Source organism: Eucyclogobius newberryi, unplaced genomic scaffold (genome assembly GCF_026437365.1).
Source record: "Eucyclogobius newberryi isolate DKJ021-1_F unplaced genomic scaffold, fEucNew1.0.hap1 SCAF_10, whole genome shotgun sequence".
In the NCBI taxonomy this organism is placed as follows: domain Eukaryota; kingdom Metazoa; phylum Chordata; class Actinopteri; order Gobiiformes; family Gobiidae; genus Eucyclogobius; species Eucyclogobius newberryi.
Window position 1 is genome coordinate 13465846 of NW_027315724.1, and position 24974 is coordinate 13490819.

The 24974-nt window shown below is 38.3% G+C and overlaps 1 protein-coding gene across 1 annotated transcript in view; it reads right to left on the reverse strand.

Moving 5' to 3' along the window:
• Positions 1-246: 246 nt before the first annotated feature.
• si (sucrase-isomaltase) overlaps positions 247-24974 on the reverse strand; it is a 153365-nt gene continuing 128637 nt past the window's right edge. The window contains exons 45-47 of the mRNA XM_072459634.1: positions 20648-20697; positions 14710-14877; positions 247-333 (exon numbers count right to left, since the gene is read on the reverse strand). Coding sequence (XP_072315735.1) covers positions 247-333; positions 14710-14877; positions 20648-20697 — 305 coding nt within the window. The remainder of the gene's footprint in view (positions 334-14709; positions 14878-20647; positions 20698-24974) is intronic.

Sequence of the window (24974 nt, forward strand, 5' to 3'; positions counted from 1 at the left end):
CCACTTTCATCCACCTTCATCCACCTTCATCCACCTTCATCCACCTTCATCCACTTTCATCCACCTTCATCCACCTTCATCCACCTTCATCCACCTTCATCCACTTTCATCCACCTTCATCCACCTTCCCCGACCTTCATCCACCTTCATCCACCTTCATCCAGCTTCATCCAGCTTCATCCACCTTCATCCACTTTCATCCACCTTCATCCACCTTCCCCGACCTTCATCCACCTTCATCCACCTTCATCCATCTTCATCCACCTTCATCCACACAATGTCTATGTGGATGCTGATAGGCAGCCACACTTCTGACAGTCTACCCCAGGGCAGCTGAGGCCACAGAGAGCATGGAGATGGAATTAAGGGGAGGCGCTGCAGGTGAATAGTGAAAAAACAATCTCAAATGCAAGAAAAAGGTGCAACATTTCTGATATTTGGGACATATAAATCTGAATCATGGACAGAGCCAGGTTTAAATTTATTGGTTCATTTTGTTACCAAATTAGGAACAAATATTTGAGTAAACTACTGGAAGTTGGCATAAAACATCTAATTCTCATATTTTGGCCTGATTTATTCATCAAATCTTTCAGTATGATTTGTCAAACGCTTGTGTAGGTTCTACTTTAAGTGCAGATCTTTACATTTCTGTGGGAGAAAAATGCATTTTGAAGAAGACATTTGGGAATTTATAATGTCCCATATAAATGTATAGATATAAGCTGATGAAATGAAAGTATAAAACATCTTTAGATCGGTTGTTTTTGTATCACATTGCAACCGAACAATTACATACAACACACACTGGACACTTTGATATCATGAGCTCATTCAGACACTCCTCTTAATACATACAATACTTCAACACTGTGAAACGTCCTCACCCAGGACAACACCGTTACAACAATACACATGCATATTATACTGTGTTTGGTTTTGTTCTATTCTTGCTTGAATCTTGAAATGGTGGAATACTCTTCCATCTGATTAAACAAGAAAGAATGTTTAAAAAAAAAAAAAAGTTGTTTTCATGTTGTAAAAGTAAATTGAAAAAAATGAAAAAATGAGCAATAGTGTCTGGCCTTAACAATGCACACAATTATAATCTAAGAAGGAAAATTGAAAATGCATTCATACAGACCATCCATATTCCCACACTATGTTGACTGTAAATGGACCAAGGTCTCACACACTGTTATCCCTTTTGAAATCAACATTTTTCCAAGTTTCTTTTTTCTGCCACAGTTTCAACTTTTCACCACAAAACGTACAAACATGCCAAGAACATCTGCTTATGGGCTGTAATAGCACAGGCGCAGCTCGAGTCTCGCGTCCTTGCAGGAATCTATGCTTTGCCCTGGATCGTTGCTGGGAATGAAAAAATGAAAGAGTGGTAAACTTATGCAGTCACGGAAGGACACACCAATCAATGTCAACAAGGTTACTCAGTTAATTTCACGCGAGCCAACAGCGCCATTGACCACAGGCACAATCAGCTCCAGTACCACGGCCCGGCAGTGGGAGAGGCCCTGAGACGATGAGAGCGCGGACTCAGAGCAGCTTTAAAAAACACCATTCAAAAACACACACAAATAAACACGCCAGTTTTACCAGAGGACACCTTTGAATGAAGGTTAAACAGAATCAAACTCTACATAGACATAAAAAGGGCATGTAAATCAGAATGTTTGAAGTAACCTTTCTGGACACCTGTTTGTCTCCATTGAGATTGCACCAAAAATATAGTAATACAGATCATTGAAGAAGGCCATCTGACAAAAATGAATGACAAAAACTGCACAGACGATTAAGGACTGGACCGACACAGTAAAAAACATATGCAGTATAGAAAAAAAAACAACACTTTTGGACAGACATTGGACTAAATAGGACCTTTTAATATGCTTTAAACTTATTTTCTTTGGATGCCATCCCTTTATTTTCACATTTTATTTTTTTAATTTTTATTTTTCTCTGGTCCTGCCCTGTTTTGGTTTTGTTCTTTTATTTTTTTGGGGGGGTTTCAACATAAAAGTTCACACACACAAAATTGAGTTATAATGTATTATGTGAGATATATTATGTATTATTGTTTGTCATTAAATTAATCTACCATTTATTTCAAAGCTGCCTCCCACAGATTGGTCTAATTTAATTTTTTTTTTTTTTTTCTGAAATAAATATGTATAATCACTTTAATGGTGCCAAATATTAAGAAAAAGCCACAATTTCCCAGTGTAGTTGTCTTCAGGTCACTGTCGGTAATGTTACAAGGCAACAGGGGAAACAAACACTTCAAATTCCCCAAAAACCCATATTTAACCATCACAGGGACTTGCCAAGACATTTATTAGTGTTATTTAGTTGTCTTTAAGTGAGCCTCTCTCCTCTTTGAGCTCAGTTCACCTCTAACTCATATCTGAAAGTCTGCAAATGCAAAGGGCAGAGTTTTGGGACAGAACCACAAGTTTTCAAGTTAAGTTGTTGCTTTATAGATCACAGACAATGTGGAAAGTCATGTAAAATGTTTGCATATAGGCATGATGATCGAGGAATTGAATGCCATACTGTGGAATTTCTCAGGCACTTTCCTCTCTAAATCAATGTTTTGGAGATACCATTATGCACCAAAAGTGAGCAAAGTTGGCTTGGCTCTTTGCCTTTGTGCTAAAATGAACAGCAGAGCGTTCGTACTGAACTGACTCATGTGTGTGTCATTCATGTGCGGGGTGAAGTGTCAAATGTGGTGGTGAGATGTTTTAAATAAATACTGACATTTAAAAAGTCTCTCGATATAATCACATGGTACTCACATATCAGCAGTGGAAAGTACATCGCCACAATGACATTTATTTAACTTTACTACTTCTCAGAGTAGTAGTTTTATAGCAACATGCCGTCACTCCAAACCTGTGCCTTCTGAAAAGTCTTGTCAACATTTAATCTCAAAATTCTTTGCTCCCCGCTCTCGCAGGCCGGTTCTGGTCCTGGTTGATCAATCGCCAGACTCCAAATGGATATCACGCTGATGATGGAACAGAGAGAGTGTAATGTTATTGATTTGCCAGCTGCCTTTTAGAGCAGGACTAAGTTAAGTTGGCGATTGAGCTCCCCCTGCAGCTCCCTTGTAAAAATACACTGTCAGAAAAGCTTTTTTCCCCCTCTCTTTTCTCTCTTTCATCGTGCATAATAATAAGGCAGTATAATCACACAATAAAACATTTAAAATTGGCAAATATAAGAAAAAAAAGCGAGGGTTTCTCAGGAGAGTTGTTGGCGAGTTGCAAGAATGGTTTTCTGCCCAGAGACAGCAGGGGGTGACGGCAGGCACTTCAAACGCCCATAAAATACATATTTAACCACTACAGGGACTCACAACGACATTCATTGAGGTGGAAATGTTACTTAAATCTGCTTTAAAGGTGTCCAAAGTCGGGCTCAGAAATACGTTGGTAAAGTTGGTAGTTGGTTTCATTCCGGGACAGTTCATGGAAGAGTATGTAAATATGGATGATTAGATCTGGTTCGGTGATTGGACTGATTGAGTTGATTAATGATCTTATACATCAGAACAAGAACTTGTAGTTTTTTTCCATTCTGCAAGAGTTCTGCAAGACTTTGGAGGATACAGTAGATGTTACACTGCATTTTTCAATCACAGTCAGAGGTCACAAAACAGGCTGCTCTTCTCTAAACTCTTGAGTTTCCTCTAGTTCTTGGTGAAAAAGAAGATGTTGAGGAATACGTTTTTCATCCAATTTGGCTTCTGTTAAAACAATAACAGCAACAAAGCAATTTAAAATAGTCATCTGGACTTGGTTGATTTGACAATACTTGGCGGTTTATGATAAAAATGGAAAGAAAACAAAAATAACAGACGACTGACAGTTCTGCAGAATCAACACAAGAATGCTAAGCTCTTGAGAGAAAGGAAGTTTTATATTTTGTTCTGACGGATACGAGAATATTAAAGAGGATATTCCGTGATTGAGCGACCGCCCCAAGTTACGGTGGTTGTTTGACACACTTCACTGTGTGTTTCTGAACAGATAGAAGGACATATAGTATTTATGGTTCCATTTTAACTTGACATAGAATTGGTTCAGGGAGCGATTCACAGCTCTGACAACTGGCTGAATTCCCTCCCTGCTCTTCACCCCCCGTTCAAGCTATACTATCCTGTCCAATATAACCTACGGCCCAAAAAAACAAAACTGGTGAAATGTACGTAACTCCTGAATCGTCAATAACTCTTTACCCTTTGTGCATGCATGACCGAGTTGTACAGTTATGTTCATACAAAGCCATGCATTAGTTCCAATTTAAAACTACTTTCATTCATTGGACTGATTCCTATTATTATTTTCTTTAACATCTGTTCTTTCCGACAGGCTCAGACGTGCTCAAAGCCATATCACATCTCGTACTTTTCGAGCACATACAGTAATACGCACATAGCTCCCGGCTCCTTTCTTTCTTGATTTCCATCTCGCTGGTGATTACACACGCTGGGTAAATTGCGCCATTATGCATAGCTAGAATATTGAATTAGTTGGCCACCAGAGGCTTTGGACGGGCTCAGCTGAACCGGAAGTGATGCAATCTCGCTAGCCCCATTTCCAGTGGTATTTAAATCCTTTTTCGGCTGAATGGGTTGGCACAGGCTTGTCTCCGGGTGCGCGCAGCCTGCCGGTGGTGATCCGGTTTGTAAAGGATGTTTATGTTTGTGCGCGGTAATGGCGGAGGCGTGTGCCGTAGTGCCGTTTGATGTGATGTGTAAAGAAATGTGCGTGTGGCTGTTTTTAGTTCATAATCCACAATCTGAGAGGCTCGCTTAAATGTTTGTGATTATTGTTGGAGAACTGGGCTGGAGTTGTGTTGATTTTCTGTTCAAGCCTTGTGTGGATGGATTCTGCTTCTTTCGGCACGCAAGGACATACTTTTTTCTTTTTTTTTCCGGCCTGAAAGTTTAATTTAGCAAGAGAGACATTCTGCAAACACTGAAGAGGTAACAGCACATGTGCAACGTCTTAAACCACTGCGCCGACGATGAACACAAGGGCACACAATGTCAATATGCGTTTAGCCAAGACACTTTCTTCACTTCAAAAACACAACAAAAACTAAATAATAATATCAGATGTCCAAAAGTAATCATCAGGATTTGGTGTGTGGAAGTGTCAAGTGAAATTAAATTAAAAATATGTAACATCATTGTTTGAACTGTGAACTATGACAATGATGGTACATTTTCATCGTTCTTAAACCCATGATTATGAATCAATCACTCGCAACTAACTGATTATTCAAACGATCACGAAAAAATTCTGTAATCAAATAAGTGTTATCTGGACTATTGCGTTCTCTAAATCATGCCGTGTGCTGAGTGAAGTGTTTTGAATCAGAAAGAGCATCAATTGCATCAAATTGACATGTGTTTTTGATGATTTTTTTGTTTTTTTAATCTGTAAACACCCTCTATTAAGAGTTTGATTTGTGTCAAATATATTCAAATTAATAATCAATTGCCAGGTTTATGTGCTTTTGTCTGCTATAGTTATAATCTATGACACCCGTGGGTCATTATGTTATGTATTATTATGTAATACATTATATATTGTAATATTGATCTACAACGACTTAATAAGTAAACAAGTCAGATTACTTCCGGGTGGGAAACCATGGAGCTGCGGTCCGTCACCCTTTTCAATTGTACCAAAATAAGATGACAATGCCGAATCGTATGTACTGTATGTTACTGTTTAAAAAAAAAAGAAGAGGTGAACAATTAAAAAAGTGGGTCGCCGGATAAAAAAAAGTTGGAGAACCACTGGTTTAAATGATAGCAGTGGATCATATTATACTTTTTGGTTGAAAAAGAAAGCTGCATATAAACCCTACAAGTTTGGTATGCAAAGCACTGTATGTAAATACCATATTTTCCGGACTATAAGTCATACAAGCCAAAAAATCAAATGCGGTGTGAAAATAACAAATAATATCACATATAAGTCGCTCCGGAGTATAAGTATATAAGTATAAATAATTAAGTATAAATAAGTATGAGTCGCAACCCGGCCAAAACAAAAAAGTCTGATTTGTAAGGAGCAAACGTTTGTGTGCCATAAAACCTTGACTTTTCTTCATGCCACTCTTCTGACTTCATATTGTGCGAGTAATGACAAAGATGATTGTGATTATGATTGCCACGGTTACGGCGCCGCTGCCACCTGAAGCTCGCGGCAACTGTCGACAGATGTATTTTAACGGCATTTATTAATAATTAATAAATGCCGTTAAAATACATCTGTCATCTGTGTAATTATTACACTCCTCTCCTGTAATGTCAAATGGCTGTGGAGTGCTCTCTGAAGATCGATAACTCGTTTGTCCTCATTATTTTAGGTTAATGTGACAAAAGTGTGTCATCTGCACCCCAGTCACAACTTTTCCCATCACGCGTTTGGTCTTTGAACGCTCCCCCCGTAATCTCTCTGTCACTCTTGTCACCTCTGCGGCTAATTTATGCAAAAAATACGATCCCACTTGCTCCGAGGCCGCCTTCTATAGTGCCATTCATTTCAACATAACAAAGGGGACGGAAATAGAATGCAATTTTTTTTTCTTCGTCTTCTAAAAGTAATTTGGTGAGCCAAGGCGTTTCGTATCAGGCTAATATGTCCAATTCAATGGAGGGAGTAAAAAGGAAGCTAAATAGTTATTTATTTATTTATCTTCAAGGTTGCACTTATAGACAAGGACAGAAGAAAGTGTCTGCTGTAGTATGTTAAGAAACAAAGGAAAAACCCAGGTGGAGATATTTATCAAGTTATACATATTGAACTATAATAGAAGTAGGTCATTATTTTACACTTTCTTCATTGTTAACTGCAATACTGATCTAAAACAGCTTAGTCATAGAATCAGGCTGCAGAGGTGATAAGCCCCGCCTCTTCACAGTGACATTTAACTATAACAAGCAGCAGACTCATTTACATGTTTGAAATTGTGCAAAGTAAAAGGCAAACATGTGTCACTGGAGGCAAGAAATTCTGGGCCTCCAAAAGCTTTTTTATTCTGGGCCCCCCAAACTTTTTTGTTAGGCTGTCAGGTTAAACCCATTTATTGACTTTAAGCACATTTTGAAGAATGTATTTATTTATTTTATTTTGCATATTTTTTGCAGCTCAGCACCCTCCAGTTTAACTATGCATATACAGACAATGGAAGACTCTAAATTTTAAATAAAATATGTTGACATTATCTTTTGAATTAGTTAAATGTTGACTCACGTTTGTGTTGGGGTCCCTGCCCCAAAACTCTCTTTCTGCATGAGCTGTAGCTCTCCTGAATGAGGCTTCAGTTTGACTGGACTGTGCAGAGGAGTCTGTCTGTCTGCTTTCTGCAGCTTTGACGGTGATATTCTGTGCTTTAGTCTGGTTCAGAGGTGGTGACTTTGTCTACATGCTTTTCTGAGCTGCAATATCGCGCCTCGGATTGCTGTCAATAATTTACCTTGAAATTCACAAATGTGTAGCCATTAGAGTTGGAAATTAATATGCCGGCTGCAGACCTCTAACTGCCCCTTATATGACTAACCTCAATCTACAGGTCTCTGAAGTAAATCAACAGTGGCCATGACAGTGTATTGAACTGATTAAAAAATGTCTCCATTTTATGTCCAAAGTAAATTAGTATTAATTTGCCACGCTTGTGGTAAAGAGGGATGTTTCAAGGTACAGTTGATAATACAAATACACACAAGCCATTATGAATGAAGTAAAAGGTTCTTGTCATATTTCAGTAACATCATTCACAAAATCATTCACAAAAAAAACAGACATTGCCTGGTAATTCAAATTTCACAGACGTCAAGGTAAAACTAATCCCGTCCAAATAGAGTTTAGAGTAAGAAACTACAAAACTACTAGGCCTTCACTTTACTCATTATTGTACATGTACATTGTCTTAAGTTCATGAAAACACGCTTTAATCTGCTAATAGTCGTTACAAGCAGAGGACAGACCACGCAAAGCTTGTTGATTTCCGAAAATGCGGTAAAAGAATTGGTGCTTAAATGTATGATCAGACAGAATGTAAGATGACAGCAGAGTATGGCAACAACTGATAACAAGTGATAGTAGTAATTCAACTGTTTCTACAGAGTAAACTGATGAAAATAATCATAATAAAGTTAGTTATTGGTTTGGTTGTAGTTTCTAATGTTGGACCACTGATGAATCTGATATTTATTGAATCAGTTTGTATCCAGCACTCATTAGACTGCACCCACATGTTTGAGCGTCTCCAAAATACTAGCCGTGAGTGTGTTTGATGTGGTCCAAGTGCTGCCCCCTGACTGTCCTTTCATCTGCTCGTCCATCGCAGACTAGCTCACGTCCGTCACCGTGGCAACAAAGACTCACTGTTACAACCCCACTTCACATGACATTTATATTACCTGAAATATGAAAAAATAAAGTGGATTTACTGCAAGTCTCACCTTGTAGAGACAAATCTGTCGTCGGCATAAGTCAATTTCTTAGACCTCCAAAGTCCACAGTCAGCGTTGCCAGGATTGGACATCTTTATTAGAGCTGCCACAGGTGGAAAATATTGTCAGCGGGTCAAGTCAGAGCTATTTTCCTTATAAAACCTGTACATTTTAGTCAAATCCAAAAGAAATCTTAAAACCCAAAGCCATTCATACCTCTGTAGAAGTGCAAGTCGAAAACCGGACTAGCCACAGGACACCGACTCAAAACACCAAGAGAACATGCAAACTCCACGCTGCAGGGTCCCATCTGGCTAAGGAATCAAACCAGGGACATTATAGTTACTCAGCCATCGTGCCACCATTATCCTGCCATTGGGGAAAAGGAGTTGGCATGAATCTAAACTTCACACAAACAAAACAGCGCCATCCGTTTTTCCAAACACTAGCTGCACGGTTGGAAACTTCGTGACTGTGTTTTAATCCTCAATTTTGGAAAGTCAACAATTGCTCTGGCTGTAAATACTCAACAGTTTGTCTCAACTTTTGGGAAACAACTTCTGCTTCTTCTCTCCAATAACCCTGCATGGGATGTTTAACTTTTCCCCTGAAATCTCTACGGCTTTTGTTTCTCAGAGTGAAAAACCAAGCGTATTTATCTTCCAAATGTCACTATACCTGGCATGAATCACCGTAAATAGAAGTTTTTTTTGACGGGGGGGTCGGGAGGGCTAAACACCGGTGCACATACACACAACCACATTCCTCCATTTCCCTCCCAAAGAGTTGCGATTGGATTGGAAATCAATTTGAGGTGCCCATGGCTAAATTGATATCATTACATTTACTGGCGTCTGAATAATGGATGACTGGATCATTATTTGGGAGGCAATATGAGCAGAGAAAGCACAGGTAGACAGTTTGCCGCAGGTGAGAGCTATAATTAGTGTGTGGTTGTGGGCACACCTGCACACGTGGCCATTATGCAGGTAGTCAAACACACACAGGGAACTGTAATGGCAGTATATGCACCAAAAACTGTCATCAGAAACAGCATACTAGTAATTGTTTCTCTCTTATTGTGGGAATTATGACTATTGGAAACGAGTCCATTCAGCTTGGTGCAATATGAAAATGAGCTGGAAATGTTGAGTGTTTAGTTCTACCTTTTTGTTGTTTTCCTCCAATTCAAGGAAATACAGAATGTCCAAAGATGAGTTAGTGGAATTGGTAGATTGAACATCTTTGTAACTGGTCCATTCCACTTTAAACACTACGAAAATGAACTGAAAATGTGTTTAGTCCTTATTCTTGTTGTATTTTAAATGAATTGGTATTTTCCTCCAATTCAAGGAATTATGTCCAAAGTGGTGTGAGTGGAATTGGTAGATTGTTGCCGGGGCCATCTGTCCACTGTCCCAGGCCTGGGGTGTATACGGTGCCAACGACCCAAAGTTCACAAGAGGCACATCAACGCATTGTATTCAAAAACCTGTTAAGTTGCAGGCGGGCCCTCTAAATGTTTCTTCAGTTATTTCCTTTTGTCAGCCGTCTGATGAAAGGGAACTATCAGACTTTTAGGGAAGCTGTGACCCACATATTCAGTCAAATCAACAGTTTGTTGTGCTCCAAACCCACAAATCGGGAATTGTCAAGACCCAACAAATGCTCATTCTACTGTCTGTCCATATCTCCCAACAGTAGCTTTACTCATATTCACACGGCAATCTGATTTTCCGTACTGCATATTTTAGTGTCTGCTTCACAAAGAAAACCTTCTCCAGGCTACAATCTTACATTTGAATGGTTACTGCGTAGACCTCTGTATGGAGTAAAGGTCCTTTTAACTCTGTGGAGGCTTCTCTCTGTCCTCTGCGTCGTTCTGTTTGACATTTGGTCGGTCTGTCGGGTCTTGGAGTCCGTGAGCAGTGAGTTGACAAATAAACGCTTCGCTCATCTCGTTTTCTTGACCCTTTTCCATTAAATGTGATCTAAAAACTGCTAAAGGCGCATCTATGTTGGTCTATTTCTTCTCTTTTGGCCAATACCTTAACTGACTGTGATCGCCATGTGGTGGTGAACAGAACCTAGTCTTGACTTTAGAAACGGTTGGAAGTATAGACAGGAACTACCGTATATTTTCCTTTCATAGCCAAAACGTTCCCTCTTCCACACATAGAAAATACACAGTTTTACATGAATTAAGAGAACATTAAAATATGTTTGTATATGATTTAATTGTCACAAGTTTAAAAAGTTGTCACAGGCCTTCATGTGCACATTGAATACAAAACTAATTGTAAAAATCAACATATTAATAAGCAATTGCCATTGTGTTGTAGAAGAGTGTGTAGCATATCCAAGCTGTATTTTTCTATAGCAAATTTTATAAACAAATGCGTAATAGCACTGTAAAACAAACATATGCTAAACAAGTCATTAAAACCAATGTTATTTTTATAAACTATTATTCTTACAGAGCAGTCATTATATTTTACTGTGGAAAACGAAACAACATTTGTAAATTAGATTAAATAATAAGATTAAATGAATAATTACATGACAAAACCTCCTGTATACATCACTCTGCTGCTTTATTGCCATGCTATCGAGAATGGCTGATCCACACGGTGCTTTTTAGAGGTGACATCGATTATTAGCTCCTGTGAAAACACAAAATACACATATTAGAGGCGGGCCACATTGATGTATTGATGATTTGCAGTATCTTTATGACGATATGCAGATGGTATTTTAACATGATCGGAGCACTGAGGACACACACGGACTGGGGCAGTGCAGGAAATTATCAGTGCAAAATATCGGTGCTGAATATTATAGACATTGGGTTCTTATATCTGTACTTTTACTTAAGTAACCACCACTGTCCTGATGTCACCATGAACGTCAGCCATTTCAGGCATTCTCAAAACCATACAGAAAAATAAAACCATGACTTAACCATGTGCTATACCGTCATAGTCATGGGCAATTACTGTCATACTCACACGCCATTAATGTCATATTCATGTGCATAAAACTGATGTAAATAAGAGTGTTTACTTTACCATTATTATTAGTATGATTTGTCTTATGCCAGCTATTTTTATTAGCAGTATTTTATTTTATCTTTATTTTTACTTTCTTCCCTCCATTCCCTATTAAGATATGAGAGGACATGTTTACAGGAGTTTCGTTAATAAGAGTTTTTTTTTTTGTTCATAAGAGTTCCTCTATTAAGAGTGTTTCTTAAACTTCCTGTAAGTTATCTGTCCTTTCCCCCTGTATCTATTGCGTTGTAACACCAAAATTCCCCCATGTGTGGACAATAAAGGCATATCTTATAAAAAACTCTAAAAATGACTCTGGTAAAGTACAGATACCTAAATAATTCACTTAAGTACGGTGCTTTTCCGTTTGTACTTGGTCTCGTGTCTGTAAGAACTCCATTACTGTTCTCCAGGAAGAGTCACATTAGAAGCCGTCCGTTTGAGTCCTCAGTCTATTCAAATGGCTCCACTGCAGCGGCCTGTTCTTCCCTCGCAGTTGTTATCCTATCAGACAATACTTAAGAAGACGGATGATTGTCTAAGGAGGGGAAAAAAAACAAAAAAAAACTAGTTTCTACGTCTCCTCCGCAGCCTGCCGCAGTCCTTCATTTCTCAGCGGCGTGCGATCCATCTCTCCTCGGCCCTTTTCGGAGCCGTGCACACGTATGCAAATTGGACTTTCCTCGTTGGAAATCTCAGCCGCCCTGGCAGATTTGGTCCATCTTCTTCTAATGGTGGAATAAATCTGATGGGTTGTTTTATTTTGCCAATGATTATTTATGTAGATGCTTTGTATTTTGGCTGTCGCTGATGAGAATGTGTTATGTTGAGGAGGAAGAGGCAGATGCTTAAAGTTAGGAGTGGGTCCAGCTGGAGCAAGAAAATGTAGAGTTTGGACCGCTTTCATGAGTTGATTTGGAGTATTTACTATTTGATTTGATTTACTGTCTTCAAGTAACATTTTCTGAAATACACATATAGACCAAAAACACAACAGCAATTTTTTTAGACCATTGGTAAAGACTTGTAGGTTGAATAAAACAATTACCATACGCTTCCGAATGAAAAAGCAAAGCAAGAAAGAACTTTGCAAATTTCGGTAGAGTTTGGCCACTACGTTAGCATAAAAACTAAAAGTCAAGCAATTTCTTAACTTTGACGTTACACAAGTCTGGAAATTCTGGTGTACGCAGTATGTCTACGGTTTCATTGCGTAAAAATTTTGCTCTGAACTGAACTCGGCGTTGATCCCAGGCTGTGTGCTCTAGTAAAGGGTCCAGTGCCTTTCAAATACTCTTTAGGATCGGCTCCTGATGTTGTGACGTGTGCCTGATATTGACGGCTCTATTATAGGCCTGTGTGTCAATTAACTGTAACTGCACTCACGATGTCAGTCATGTTTGACGCAATATATTTCAAGTGCACTGTATGTCACGTTTTTGATGAAGTGTCAGCCACCAGCGATCTCAGTTTGCCGTCTCAAGCTGAAAATATTTTATGTCGAAACCACAAAATTGTCCTGACTGTTCCTGAAGATGTTAAGAACAGTGGACTTAGATTTATATAATCAATGGGACATTGTATTTTCCGAGGTCATTTTCTCCCATTGGGTCATAAAGATCAGCCCTTAAAGTAGCACCAGATTTCCCTATCATGTATTTTGATGGATTTGACAGAAGGATTTATTTATGTCAAATTCCAAGCCAGATTTGTTTGAGGTTTATCGCAGACACACACAAACAAATGGCAATTCTAGGGAAAATATTTAGTAAGATCCAGTATATTCAAATAATTAAGAAGATATTAAATATGGTACTTATTTAAAATACAAATATCCAATAATAATAATTCATTTAAATGTGTCTCAATTTTTCAGATTTATATGTCCGACATCTGGGCAATTATGGACATATTTAGACATAAAATACCTTAGTTTTACATGATAAAAAACGTGTAAAACATTTTCTTTAATAGAGGTTTTAAATGTATACCTCTAAATTTAAGATGTTAAGATTCACCTACAGTGCCACACCTTAATATTATCTATATGCAAGCAGGTGACCCTTCAGACAGGTCAGATCTGTGGACGGGCGACCCCTGCACTTATGATTGAAAAACTGCTAGATAGATCAGTTAAAATATCCACACTGAGGAACATTCCAGGCAAATCAATGAGATCATGGAGAAAGCTCATGACACACCCCTCCTAAGAAAATAAGCAATAGAACGAACAAAAGACAAGTTGTTGTCAGATGTGGAGCTGTCTAATAAGTTCATGCTCTCTCTCTCCTCTCGTCTTGTCCTTTTCAGCACAGGAGATCGTGCCTTTTACACGAGCGGCTTTAAACATGCGTGTCCTGGCTGGAGAGGAGCTGTTCATTACTAAAGCGCAGTGTCAGGTGGAGTGAAGGCTTGATTACTGCTATTACATGTCAAACTAGCGCACAGTGGGGGGCCGGCTTGTGAACCTACGAATTTTTGTGTCGAGCTGACAGTTTCTGACAGGCGTGCAATGCTCAATCAACGTGAAACCTGGGGAATATGAATAAATGCGAGACATAAGTGACATCTTTTCATAAATTAATCAGTTAAATGCAGTGGTTTGGAAGGCAAGGAGTCTCATGTCTAACCAGGAAGTAATCAAGGTAAATTATAATCTCACTTAACGTCACTTTCCTTATACCTGATTCTATGAGCCATGACAGAACATGTGATGTATGTGTTGGACTTGTTGGCTCATTTAGTTTGGGTATTTATTTATTTATTTTTTCATTATTTTGCATTTATACTAAAGTTACATTAAATTAAATTCCCATTCATATTCATAACCATGGAGATAGATTATTTGTCAGAGGTTTTCCTTTATAGAGCTCAGGATTGTGGATATCGTGATAATGTTGGTATTTTATTTATTTTAGTCTTATGTGAGCTTTGTATTTGATTTATTAGCATTTTGAAAAAAAGGTCGGCCACTTCTATTTTAATTAGTATTATCATTTTTTTTTTTTTACTGTGGACTGTGCATAGTATAAGCATAACACGTAATATAATATGAGGAAAATGGAATAAGCACTTAGACCGTTTGGACACGCACTTACACCCGTTGGACACACACTTACACCCGTTTGACACACACTTACACCCCATTGGACACGCCCTCACCTGTGTGTCGACATTGTGCTCTGGGGTGAGTGGACTTTGGACCCCATTAATAGTGATTGTTGCCTGGGTGATCTTCACGCTGCCCGCTCCCCAGATCTTCACCACACCCATCAACAGTTGGTCAGCAGGCAGCAGTCCGTTGTGAATCACGTGGTTTTCCAGCTTTTTCTGCATGACAAAGTATTAGTTTTAGGACCATTAAAAAAAAAGTGAGCGGGTAGTTAAGGAAATCATTTGTTTCTGGGAAAACTTGGGTACATTCTAGATGTAATGTTAATTTGTGTACTTTTGTGTTGTATTGGGGAAGGCAGTAGGTCAGTTGGTGTGTTTGCATACTTAGGTGAATGAATGGTCGAGAGGCACTTAGGTACTTAAGTCAAATTTGTCGGGAACTGTTGTTTTTTTTAAACTTTATTAACTTTTACGGTTGATACTTTTAACTTTTAACTACACTAGATCCAAAAGCAGGTATCTACTTTCTACTCCACTACATTTTTGAAGTTTGAGTTAACAGCTCAACTTCAAACAGACAAAAATAAGGAAAAACAGCTTGGAAAATTTGGAAATTGACTCTGTTGAAATTGTTTTTTTAAATCCAAATCACTACTTCTGATACTATAATATTTCTCAAAATCACTTAACTTTTTAGTCTAAAAGTACATTTTTTTAAAAGAAGAACGTCTACACCTCTTCCCATACTTTTACTTCATTTTTTGCTCCTGTAGATGTGCTTTTACCTAAGCAACAAAATGGAGTACTTCTTCCAATGTCAAGATGTTCCATGATATGAAGTGTTTTGAGTGCCTTGAATGCCATTTCTCCTATTGATGCATCTCTTTAGACAGTGACAAATTACAGTTTTGTTAAATATCACCACTTAGACATCCACAAAGCATGGTGTCAAAAAAATAAAAATACACTCAAATAAGTCTAATAAAGTTCACCATGTAATGTTGAAGAACAATTTTGATGCATACACAATTTCCTTCAACACATGTAGTTGGATTTTTCAGTATTTATTCAACGCATAAATATGCCTTATAATAATTGTGCTCATAAGTTGTAGTATTAGTACCCAGGGTATCAAATAAAACATTTAATAACATTAGCCAATACATAAAACACATGTATACATACATGAGATAGCTCTTGTATGTGTTTGTTGAAGGAGAGTTTATCATCAATCCAGATGCCCAAGTATTTGTAATAGCGTACTTGTTCAATCATATTACCATCAAGCGTAAGAATAGATATATTTTTTGGGTCACACTGGAGGCTCTTTTGGAGAACAGCATACAACAAGCTTTATTTGAATTTATTAATCATTTTAAATTAACAATTTTGTTGGATGGAGTGAAAATCCCAAATCACTTTTGAATCACTTGTGAAAGGAGCCTTAGCATACAGAATTGCATCATCTGCATACAAGTGGATGCTACCGTGTTTTAAATTATGTCCAAGTTGAGTTTAAATTGTAAATGATAGTGGTCCAAGCACAGAGCCTTGAGGAAATACATTTTTAAGGTTAGAAATTTCAGATGGAAAGCCATCAGCAGAAACAGCTTGAGCTCTATTTGTGAGGTAATCTGCAAACCATTTTTTTTTCAGAATTTGTATCGAACCCAATAACATCCAGATGATCCAAGAGAATATAGTGATCTACTGAATCCAAGGCATTTCAGAATCAGAATCCGAATCAGAAAGGGTTTATTGCCACTGTCAATGAACAGAATTCACATAGGAACTTGTCTTGGTGATTCGGTGCAACATAAAACAATGAACAATGAATAAGTCAAAAGAGAAACAATTTAAATCTACCATGGGATGAAAATAACAATAAGATATAAGATAAAAAAAAATAAGAATAAAAATAGGCTTAATATGTACACACATTTACAGTTGTGTTTACATATGTAGTGCAGAAACATATGTAGTGCCTTTGACACATCAACCAAAACAGCAGCACATTGATTGTCCAATGCAATAGCAGTATCATTTACAACGTTGGTAGTATCAACTGTCTACTCTGAGGTTTGAACCTGTGACCTGCTGATCCACAGGCAGATTGTCTACCACCAGCTCCTGGAACAGCTCACAGGGAGGAGGTATGACTTCAAAAATTGACTTTATATACACAAATAATCAAATAAACTGCACACTTGAAATACATCATTTTGCCTAAGAAAAAGTCTAAACATTTTTACCTCACATATGCATGTCTTTGGACGGTGAGAGGACCAGGAATCGAACCCGTTATCTCCTCATTATCTTGATGTCATTTTAACTTGATGACATTCTGCAGTGTATTGGCGACACGTTGAGCCGATGCATTGTACTGTCTTGGGATTTTTCTTTTATTCGTCCCGGCTAAAGGAAAACCTCTCCACATTTTCAAACTTATCAACTGAGCCATAGCAATCTATACATTCACAACCCCATAGGAGAAGGCCCACCACTCCAAAACGGCATATGATGTGCTAATCTGCCAGGCAGCACTGGCCCCATTGCAGGAGTTATCCTCATCTCCTCACATCTGCTTGTTCGCGCTCACACACACATCGATGCTCGCCTTTTCCCTCTGTACCCCTTGGCTGTCAGACAGTGGGGCTGTTTTATCGCTGTGTGAAATTGCTTTGGAATGAGTCTGATGGTAGGCAGAGGACAGCCACAGATGTTTGGCCGTGGTTTGTGTGTGTGCGTGAATGGGGTTTGGATCACACATGTATGGGCATATATCTGTGTGTGTGTGTGTGTGTGTGTTTGTGTGTGTGTGTGTGTGTGTGTGTGTTTGTGTGTGTGTGTGTGTGTGTGTGAGAGAGAGAGGGAGAGGGAGGGAGAGAAAGAGAGGGAGGGAGAGAGACAGATAACTGTTTGCCTGGCTGCAGAGCAAATGGGGCTGCTTTAGTCCCATTAGTCCTAGTGATTATGGGGAGTGTGTGTCACATCTGATTCCAAACTGTGATCAAACTGGGGGCTCAGCTAAGTACTCGCCTCTTACTAAAAACAAATTTTGCATTGTGAGACAAATTATTACAATATACGGTCAATATTTTGTTCCCCACTAAATTACAATAAGAGCGGGGTTTAGTGATAGAGCATGTGTCCAGTAACCCATAAGTGTAGAGTTTTATCCTGTCCAGAGAAGACTTTTTAATGTCCCACTGATGTATAAATGCACAAATGACTTCATATTAGAGCACAGTTATAGGATGGAAATAGCTTGGTTACTATATATATTATTTTCTAAGCTTGGGTTCTCTATCAGAGGCCTGGGAGCTTGAGGGTTATGTGCTGTTCCTAGCACTGCACTTTTCTGGGCTGAGATGTCCTCCAGTTTGGGGGTCACAGCCCCGAGTGCTCAGATGCCCACCACTTTTGGGGCACCACTTTTGCTTTCACCTTCAACGCCTTCTCCAGCTCTTCTCTGAGCCCTTGGCATTATCCAGTTTCTCATGTTCCTTTTTCCTGATGTTGCCATGACCACGGCTTTCCTCTGCTGTTTATCCACCACTATGTCCGGTTGGTTCGCCATTACCATTCGGTCTGTCTGAATCTGGAAGTCCCAAAGAATCTTAACTCAGTCGTTCTCCACAACCTTTGGAGGTGTTTCCCACTTTGTCCTTCGGGTCTCCAGCCCATAGTCTGCACAGATGTTTCTGTTCACTATGCCAGCCACCTGGTTATGGCGCTCCATGTATGCTGTCCCTGCCAGCATCTTACATCCTGTAGTTATGTGTGGGATTGTCTCAGGGCCCCCTTTGCACAGCCTACACCTTGGATCTTGTCTGGTGTGGTAGATCTGGGCCTCTATTGATCTGGTGCTCAGGATCTGTTCCTGTGCTGCTGTTATAAAGGTTTTTTTTTTTAATCATTGTTCATTGTTTTATGTTGCACCAATGGCAATAAACATTTTCTGATTCTGATCCTGATTCTGATGAGTGCCTCTGTGCTGTCCTTCAGACTGGCTCTTTCTAGCCATTGTTAGGCTTGCTTGATGTCAGCCACTTCAGTTATGTTCCGGGGGTACATCCCGTGTAGGGGCTTGTCCTCCCATGATGGTCCCTCCTCCAGCACCTCATCCTCTGTTTCTCTGAGATATTCTCTGAGCATGTCATCTGAAGGAGCCTTGTCCTCTTGCATCTTGTAGATCTTGGACGTTTCGTCCTGGATAGTGAATACCGGTAATATGTACACTAAACTGTACACAATACTTATTAAAAAAATATAAGAAGAATAAAAAAGGACTATTAGAAGGAACCCATACAGCATGACCATAGACACTGCCACCAGGAGCAATTTAATGCTTTTAGTTTTTATACAGAAACATCCGTACAAAAACAAATATAGCTTGTTTTGTTTAAAGAACATATTCAATATAAGCCACACTATGCTTTAGGATATGGGGAACCCCTGTATCAGCTTCAGAATGACCAGATGTACCCGCCATTCTCAACAGCTACTTTTGTCTGTGATTGGAGGATATTAGAGCTCCACACAAACATTTGCCAAGGTTGTTTGGGAACACAGCTGAGGTTGGACTGCGGAGTGCCATTCCAGTACCCATTTGAAAATTGCACCATCAATTTTGCTCCATATAATTCTTTTTTGCCAACTCCAAGGCCATAAATGTGATTTTTAGCTATAGTAGCTGCATAAAAAAACTCAATAAAAAGCAACTGCCGTTTGGCATCCATATTTAGTAGATCATTAAGGGTTGTAAAAAAACTAAGAACATAATATAAACATAACATAAAGAACAATTCACAACAGATTCTGACAGTGGTAATAATTTTAAGTGGCAAAACATATTAAAACATATTTCATATTGATTTGCTGGACCTGTTTTTTTTTTCTTCAATTAAGGCTAAACCCTACAAGCAAAACTCTTTTTGTTCAGTTTGCTTTTGCAGCATTTATGAAGTGGAAACAACAAGTCTGTCCAATCATTTTTTTTTCTACTTCTTTTTCATTTAAATGCTGTTCACTCTCACAGAGACAAAGAGTAGCCCTTAAAGAAGCCCCACCAAACATTACAGTCTGTCAAACATCTGTCAAACAAGGACTTGTTGATATCCAATACTGAGCCTGATTTATTAATGTTTTTAAAAAAATGAAGCAACATTTCAATATTATGCCAAATTTCAGTTGGATCTAGTTTATTCAAAAACTAAATAATATATCCAAAATTCCCTGTAAATGATGAAAAGTAAACAGCAGAAAAGGTTTCACATTTGTCCTATTCACCTGTAACGTCTCACCATGAAGAATACATTCATTACAATGTCACTTTAATGTAATTATGAATCTCTCACTAGCCCCAGCTCACTGGCTCGCGACACCCATTTTAGAAACCCTGTACTAGTTTATTTAAACCCAAATTTGAAAAATTTGACCCCTGATAGATACATTGAAAGTAAAACAATATACATATATATTTAGAAATAACAGTACAACAATATTGCACAAAAATGTAATACGTTGAATTCATTAGAATATGAATTAAAAGTGTTATTCTATAATTAAATTAACAAAATAATTTAATTTAATTATATTTAAAGCTTGGCACCGACATATAATCTTTGTTTCCTTAAAAGCTTATTATCTTTCCCTAAATTATAATTAGTCCCTTGGGAAAATAGATTTTGTTACATAATTCAGTTACTTGCCTGTCAAAAACACACATATACTTTCTAAACCTTGTTAAGGTTCAAAGTGGTGAAAGCTCGCCTCAAATCACCTTTACAAAGTTGCGCATGCGAAATGATGTGCTAATGGTTTCCAGCGGTTAGCCTTTGACATCTGCCCACGGCTCTGGTGCGCAGTGTAGCTCCAGCTCATTCTGTTTGACTGGATTAATAACAATAACCACACTAACGGCGCTAACGAGGCTAAAGATGGAGAAAAGCAGGTCACACATGTGAAAGGCCTCTGAACTCACCGATGCCACTGAGAAGGTTGAGAACATGTACTGGTTTCTCACAGCGTTATCTGTGAAAACAAAAGAATGTATAAATACAGGAAAGTGGAGTCGGAATGAATGTATAGTAGATAAAAAAAGGCAACAGAATGCAAATGGGACTTTTGGTTTGACGTTGGTTTCCTCTGAATAGCTGTGACAATAACTGCGTTTCCATCAACTTATTTTCAATGTGGATTTTGAAGTATTGCATAAGTAACGGGCGATAGAAACGCTAAATATTGCATTTAAAACCCTTAATTCGCACAAGTTTATACACTTTTGAAAGGTGACTACACTATCAGTCGCATAAACTCATGAAGCGAATATTAAAGCTCACTATATCTCGCCCAGAAACACACATGCGCCGTCTATTCTTCATTAGAGAAGAAACTATGGGGAGGTTTATATTTGTCCAACATTAAAAGTGTTCTTTTCAACTTCAGCGTAACATTTTGGTAGAAACAGCGGCAGTACTACTACTACTGCCGCAGTAACCTTTTGTTTGATGTGAAATGTGGCATTATTAAAGCTTTAACAGCTTGCTAAATTCTGGACATGACGAAAAAGTGTGCAGCTAAAGCTAAATAACAGAAAGTGTGTTTTTAACCTTGGTAAACCAGGCAGCTTGTGCATGGTGCGCCCTCTGCAGGACACACGACACAAAACAGACATGTGGCTCCCGTAACTAGGACAGCAAACACTGTTCAAGCGCTTAGATGGAAAGAGAACTAAATTAGAATTTTTTGTTCCTTTTACTTAAGCAAACTTGAATAATATGTGCATTTTGTGAGGGTGGAAACGCAGTTAGAGATTAGCTGAAGACAAAATTAAACGCAAATAAAATGGCAAATCAAATAACTATAGCAAATATCAGTACTTTTGTCAACGTCTTCTTTGGAACTACATGACAAGAATGGCCTTTTAAAACGAGCGTAAAACCGACTTTGATGCACAACCTCTGAATTTGAATGCCCAAGGCCATGATGTCACACATGGGAAAAGAGCAAGGAAAACATTACTCTTCCATGTTCAAGATGTAGATGATGAATCGTCACTCATATTTGAGAGCAGAATTAAAATACCATTCACTGTCAAACAACAATGGACAGTTGGCTTTTATGAGCCTGTTAAACACAAAAGAGAAGCAATGGAAACCTGTACCATGCAATAGTACTGGACAATGTAAAATAAGACATTGTATCTTTTGATATAGCTCCTTGAAGATGTCCCATTTGTTATCAGGCAAGTGAAAACCATGCATCGTTTTCATTATTCATTTGAATATTTTAAATCTATATACAGTATGTAACAGCTACACAGTTTTGATAACACTTCATACAAACTACACTTTTAATGAGCTTAATAAAGAAAGAACAAATATCTAATCAATAACCAATAATTAGATCATTAAGAGTTATTCAGGTTATTAATACTCTAACTCCAAATTCCAAACTGCTGAACATAAACTAAAGTGGATTTTGAAGATAAATAACACACGTACTCACCAGTGTGATGACATAATGACATTTTGTCTGCCTTTGCTTAATGTTAAATGTATGTGAATGTTTACCTTGTAACAGATTCTAGAGCTACACTAACTTAATTTCCTCTCTACTATTGACGGGTTTTAGGGGGATGAACATAAAGCACGGTTGACACAGCAATTAACAATTCAGAACTAAATATTGTATCTTTTGAATGGGCAAAATCCTCAAAATAAACCCATGAATAGCTCCATCCGAGAGTGTGAATTTGAATGACGGATGATTGAGTGACAGCCTGTGGAACGCTGTAATAGCTGCAGTATAAACGGTTCATATCAGTAAAAAAAAGCACTACACAGGAAGACGAAGACAACAACAAAGACATGTAAAGGTTAGAATATAGACAGACGGCTAGAGAAGACAAGAGCAAGAGAGCAGATAAAGGAGGAGTGATGGAGAGCCAGCGACACGGTGAATTACTGTAATAGTTTCTGTCACTCCCTTTCTCTGTCATCCCTTGTTCCCTCCTCTATCTGTCCCGATGGGCTTTGTCCCGACACAACACTCTTTGGATGTTACGGGTGCACTTTTAGCATGTCAGAGTTATGATTATAAGTAAAGAGTTTAAGGACTTTTTAGGAGTGTATGCATTGACTAAATATATTGGTGCTCCTGTATTTTAGTTGAGGGAAGCTATTTTGAGACTACAGCAGCGTCATTAAAGCTCACATATTCTGCATCATTTGTATCTAGATTGGCCTTTAAACATGCTCTTGGGTATCTCTGTTTGTCTATAACATGTATGATATAAAATGTATCCATCCTCTTCTGAAAGCACACACTGCTTTACATCTGGCATTCCATCTTCAGGATTTGTGTTAGCGCTCTCCAACTCAAACCCATCCACTGGCAGAAAGGAATACATATAAGGCTGAGCTAAATAATTTGTCTGTTTGACGTAACCCGACCGACCCGCTATGAAACTAGCCGACTGAAAAATAAATATCAGCATTTTGCTGAAAACACGTCAAAATCTTTTATTTTTCAATTATTTCGCCGACTTGACTTTCACCTCGAAGGACTGATTACGCACCGCGTAACACATGCACGTCATAATTTTCAGTCCTCCGCATGCATCTGCTACATAACAGGCCGCGCGTAGGAGACGTCAAGTTGCCTTTAAAAGTTACTTATCGGCGCCACTGACATGTCCAGAGTAATGCCAGGCTCTGTCAGGGTGTGAAATTTGACTTGCGCAAATGCATTCTGGGATTGAAACACGCCCAGTAGCGTCATCACAACAAACATGGCGGCGCCTGTGTCCCCCGCATGTTCCCCCCGCTCGCCTTAGCTACCAAAATAAAGGATAGCGGCGTACAAAAGGTCAATTGAAATATCTTAAAATCGTGAGATTTAGTCTCCTGATCAGAGATGATAGAGATGTTTTCCGTCATTGAGTGTTGAAGCCTGACCCCTGGTGGTCACTCCGACTCAAAAAATGACACATTTTTTATCTTTTTTTTTGCCTTCAAAGTAAAAAAAAATACGAATTTGCCTACCGTCTGACCCAGATGAAAAATGTTGACTCGGGTTACAGAAAACAGACAATTTATTTGGGGTAGCCTAATAAAGGAGAAACAAACATGCTAACGCAGGTACGCTGTTGTAAGGAACGAGATTTGATGACAGGAATGCTAAAGGGATATGTTTTATTTGTGGACTTGAAAATAACACAGAAGATCTCGGAGCTCAACCTATAGTGTTACTAAACAAAATCCCCTCTTTTGTGGTGGAATGTCACGTTAAATATCAGGAGTTCCGTCAACATTTACCTGGGACAGAGACTAGCCACTCAAAAAAAATCAAGAATTGCAGGATTTTCACCTCCATAAAATACACTTTGATGCACAACTTCTCTGACTGAAATTCATATGCCAGGTAGAAATCCAAAAGCCCTGTCTCACATTGGAATAAACATTTAGCGTTCGAGATGTGGAAGATAAATCATCACTCAAAGCTGAATGTATTATGAAAATACCATCCGCTGTCAAACAATAGACGGTTCAGTTTTATTCGCCTGCCAAGAGGACCTGTGGAGCCAGGTTTAACCACAACGTTGGCAGGTCAACTGTGCTGAGATCTGTGGCAACAATGAAATCTTCACATCAAATAAAATCCAATTAAATGGAATTGTGAGGTTAATTTTATGGTAAGTGAAAACCAAAAACAATATCCTGAAGAAAACACTTCAGATGGGGGTAATTACAGAAAGAAAATAATGCACAACTGTATTTCCCTTATAGTTACTTTTGTTACTTATTGGCTCAACAAACTCCCTCTATAATTCTCTTGGCTTAGTAATGTACTTTCTGCAGTATTATGATGCTTCTTTTTCATACATAATTCACCTTAGTTTGTTTGTGCTAATACAGAAGACATTTCATTTGTGTTAATGTGGATAACACCAGTACTTACAGACTATTTTAAAGAAGACATTTACTGTAATGTCTTTGTCTGCTGTGTAGTTATTATAAATTAAACATGCGCACCAGGAATTAAAAATCACAATATTGGTCTAAAAGATGTAATAAAATAAACAAGTCAACAGATTACCAGGCTGAAAAAGTATACTGTTTGTATAACATTTCTCTTTTAACCATAAACTAAATGAAATCATCTACCTTTTGAATCGTAAGATCCACATTTAAAATAAGAACAAGAACACGACCAAACCAAGTCCACATCAGGACGTAAATAAATGTCCTCAATTTACAGCCAAATAACAAAAAGCAACACATTCTATCACAATCCTTACCTTTCCT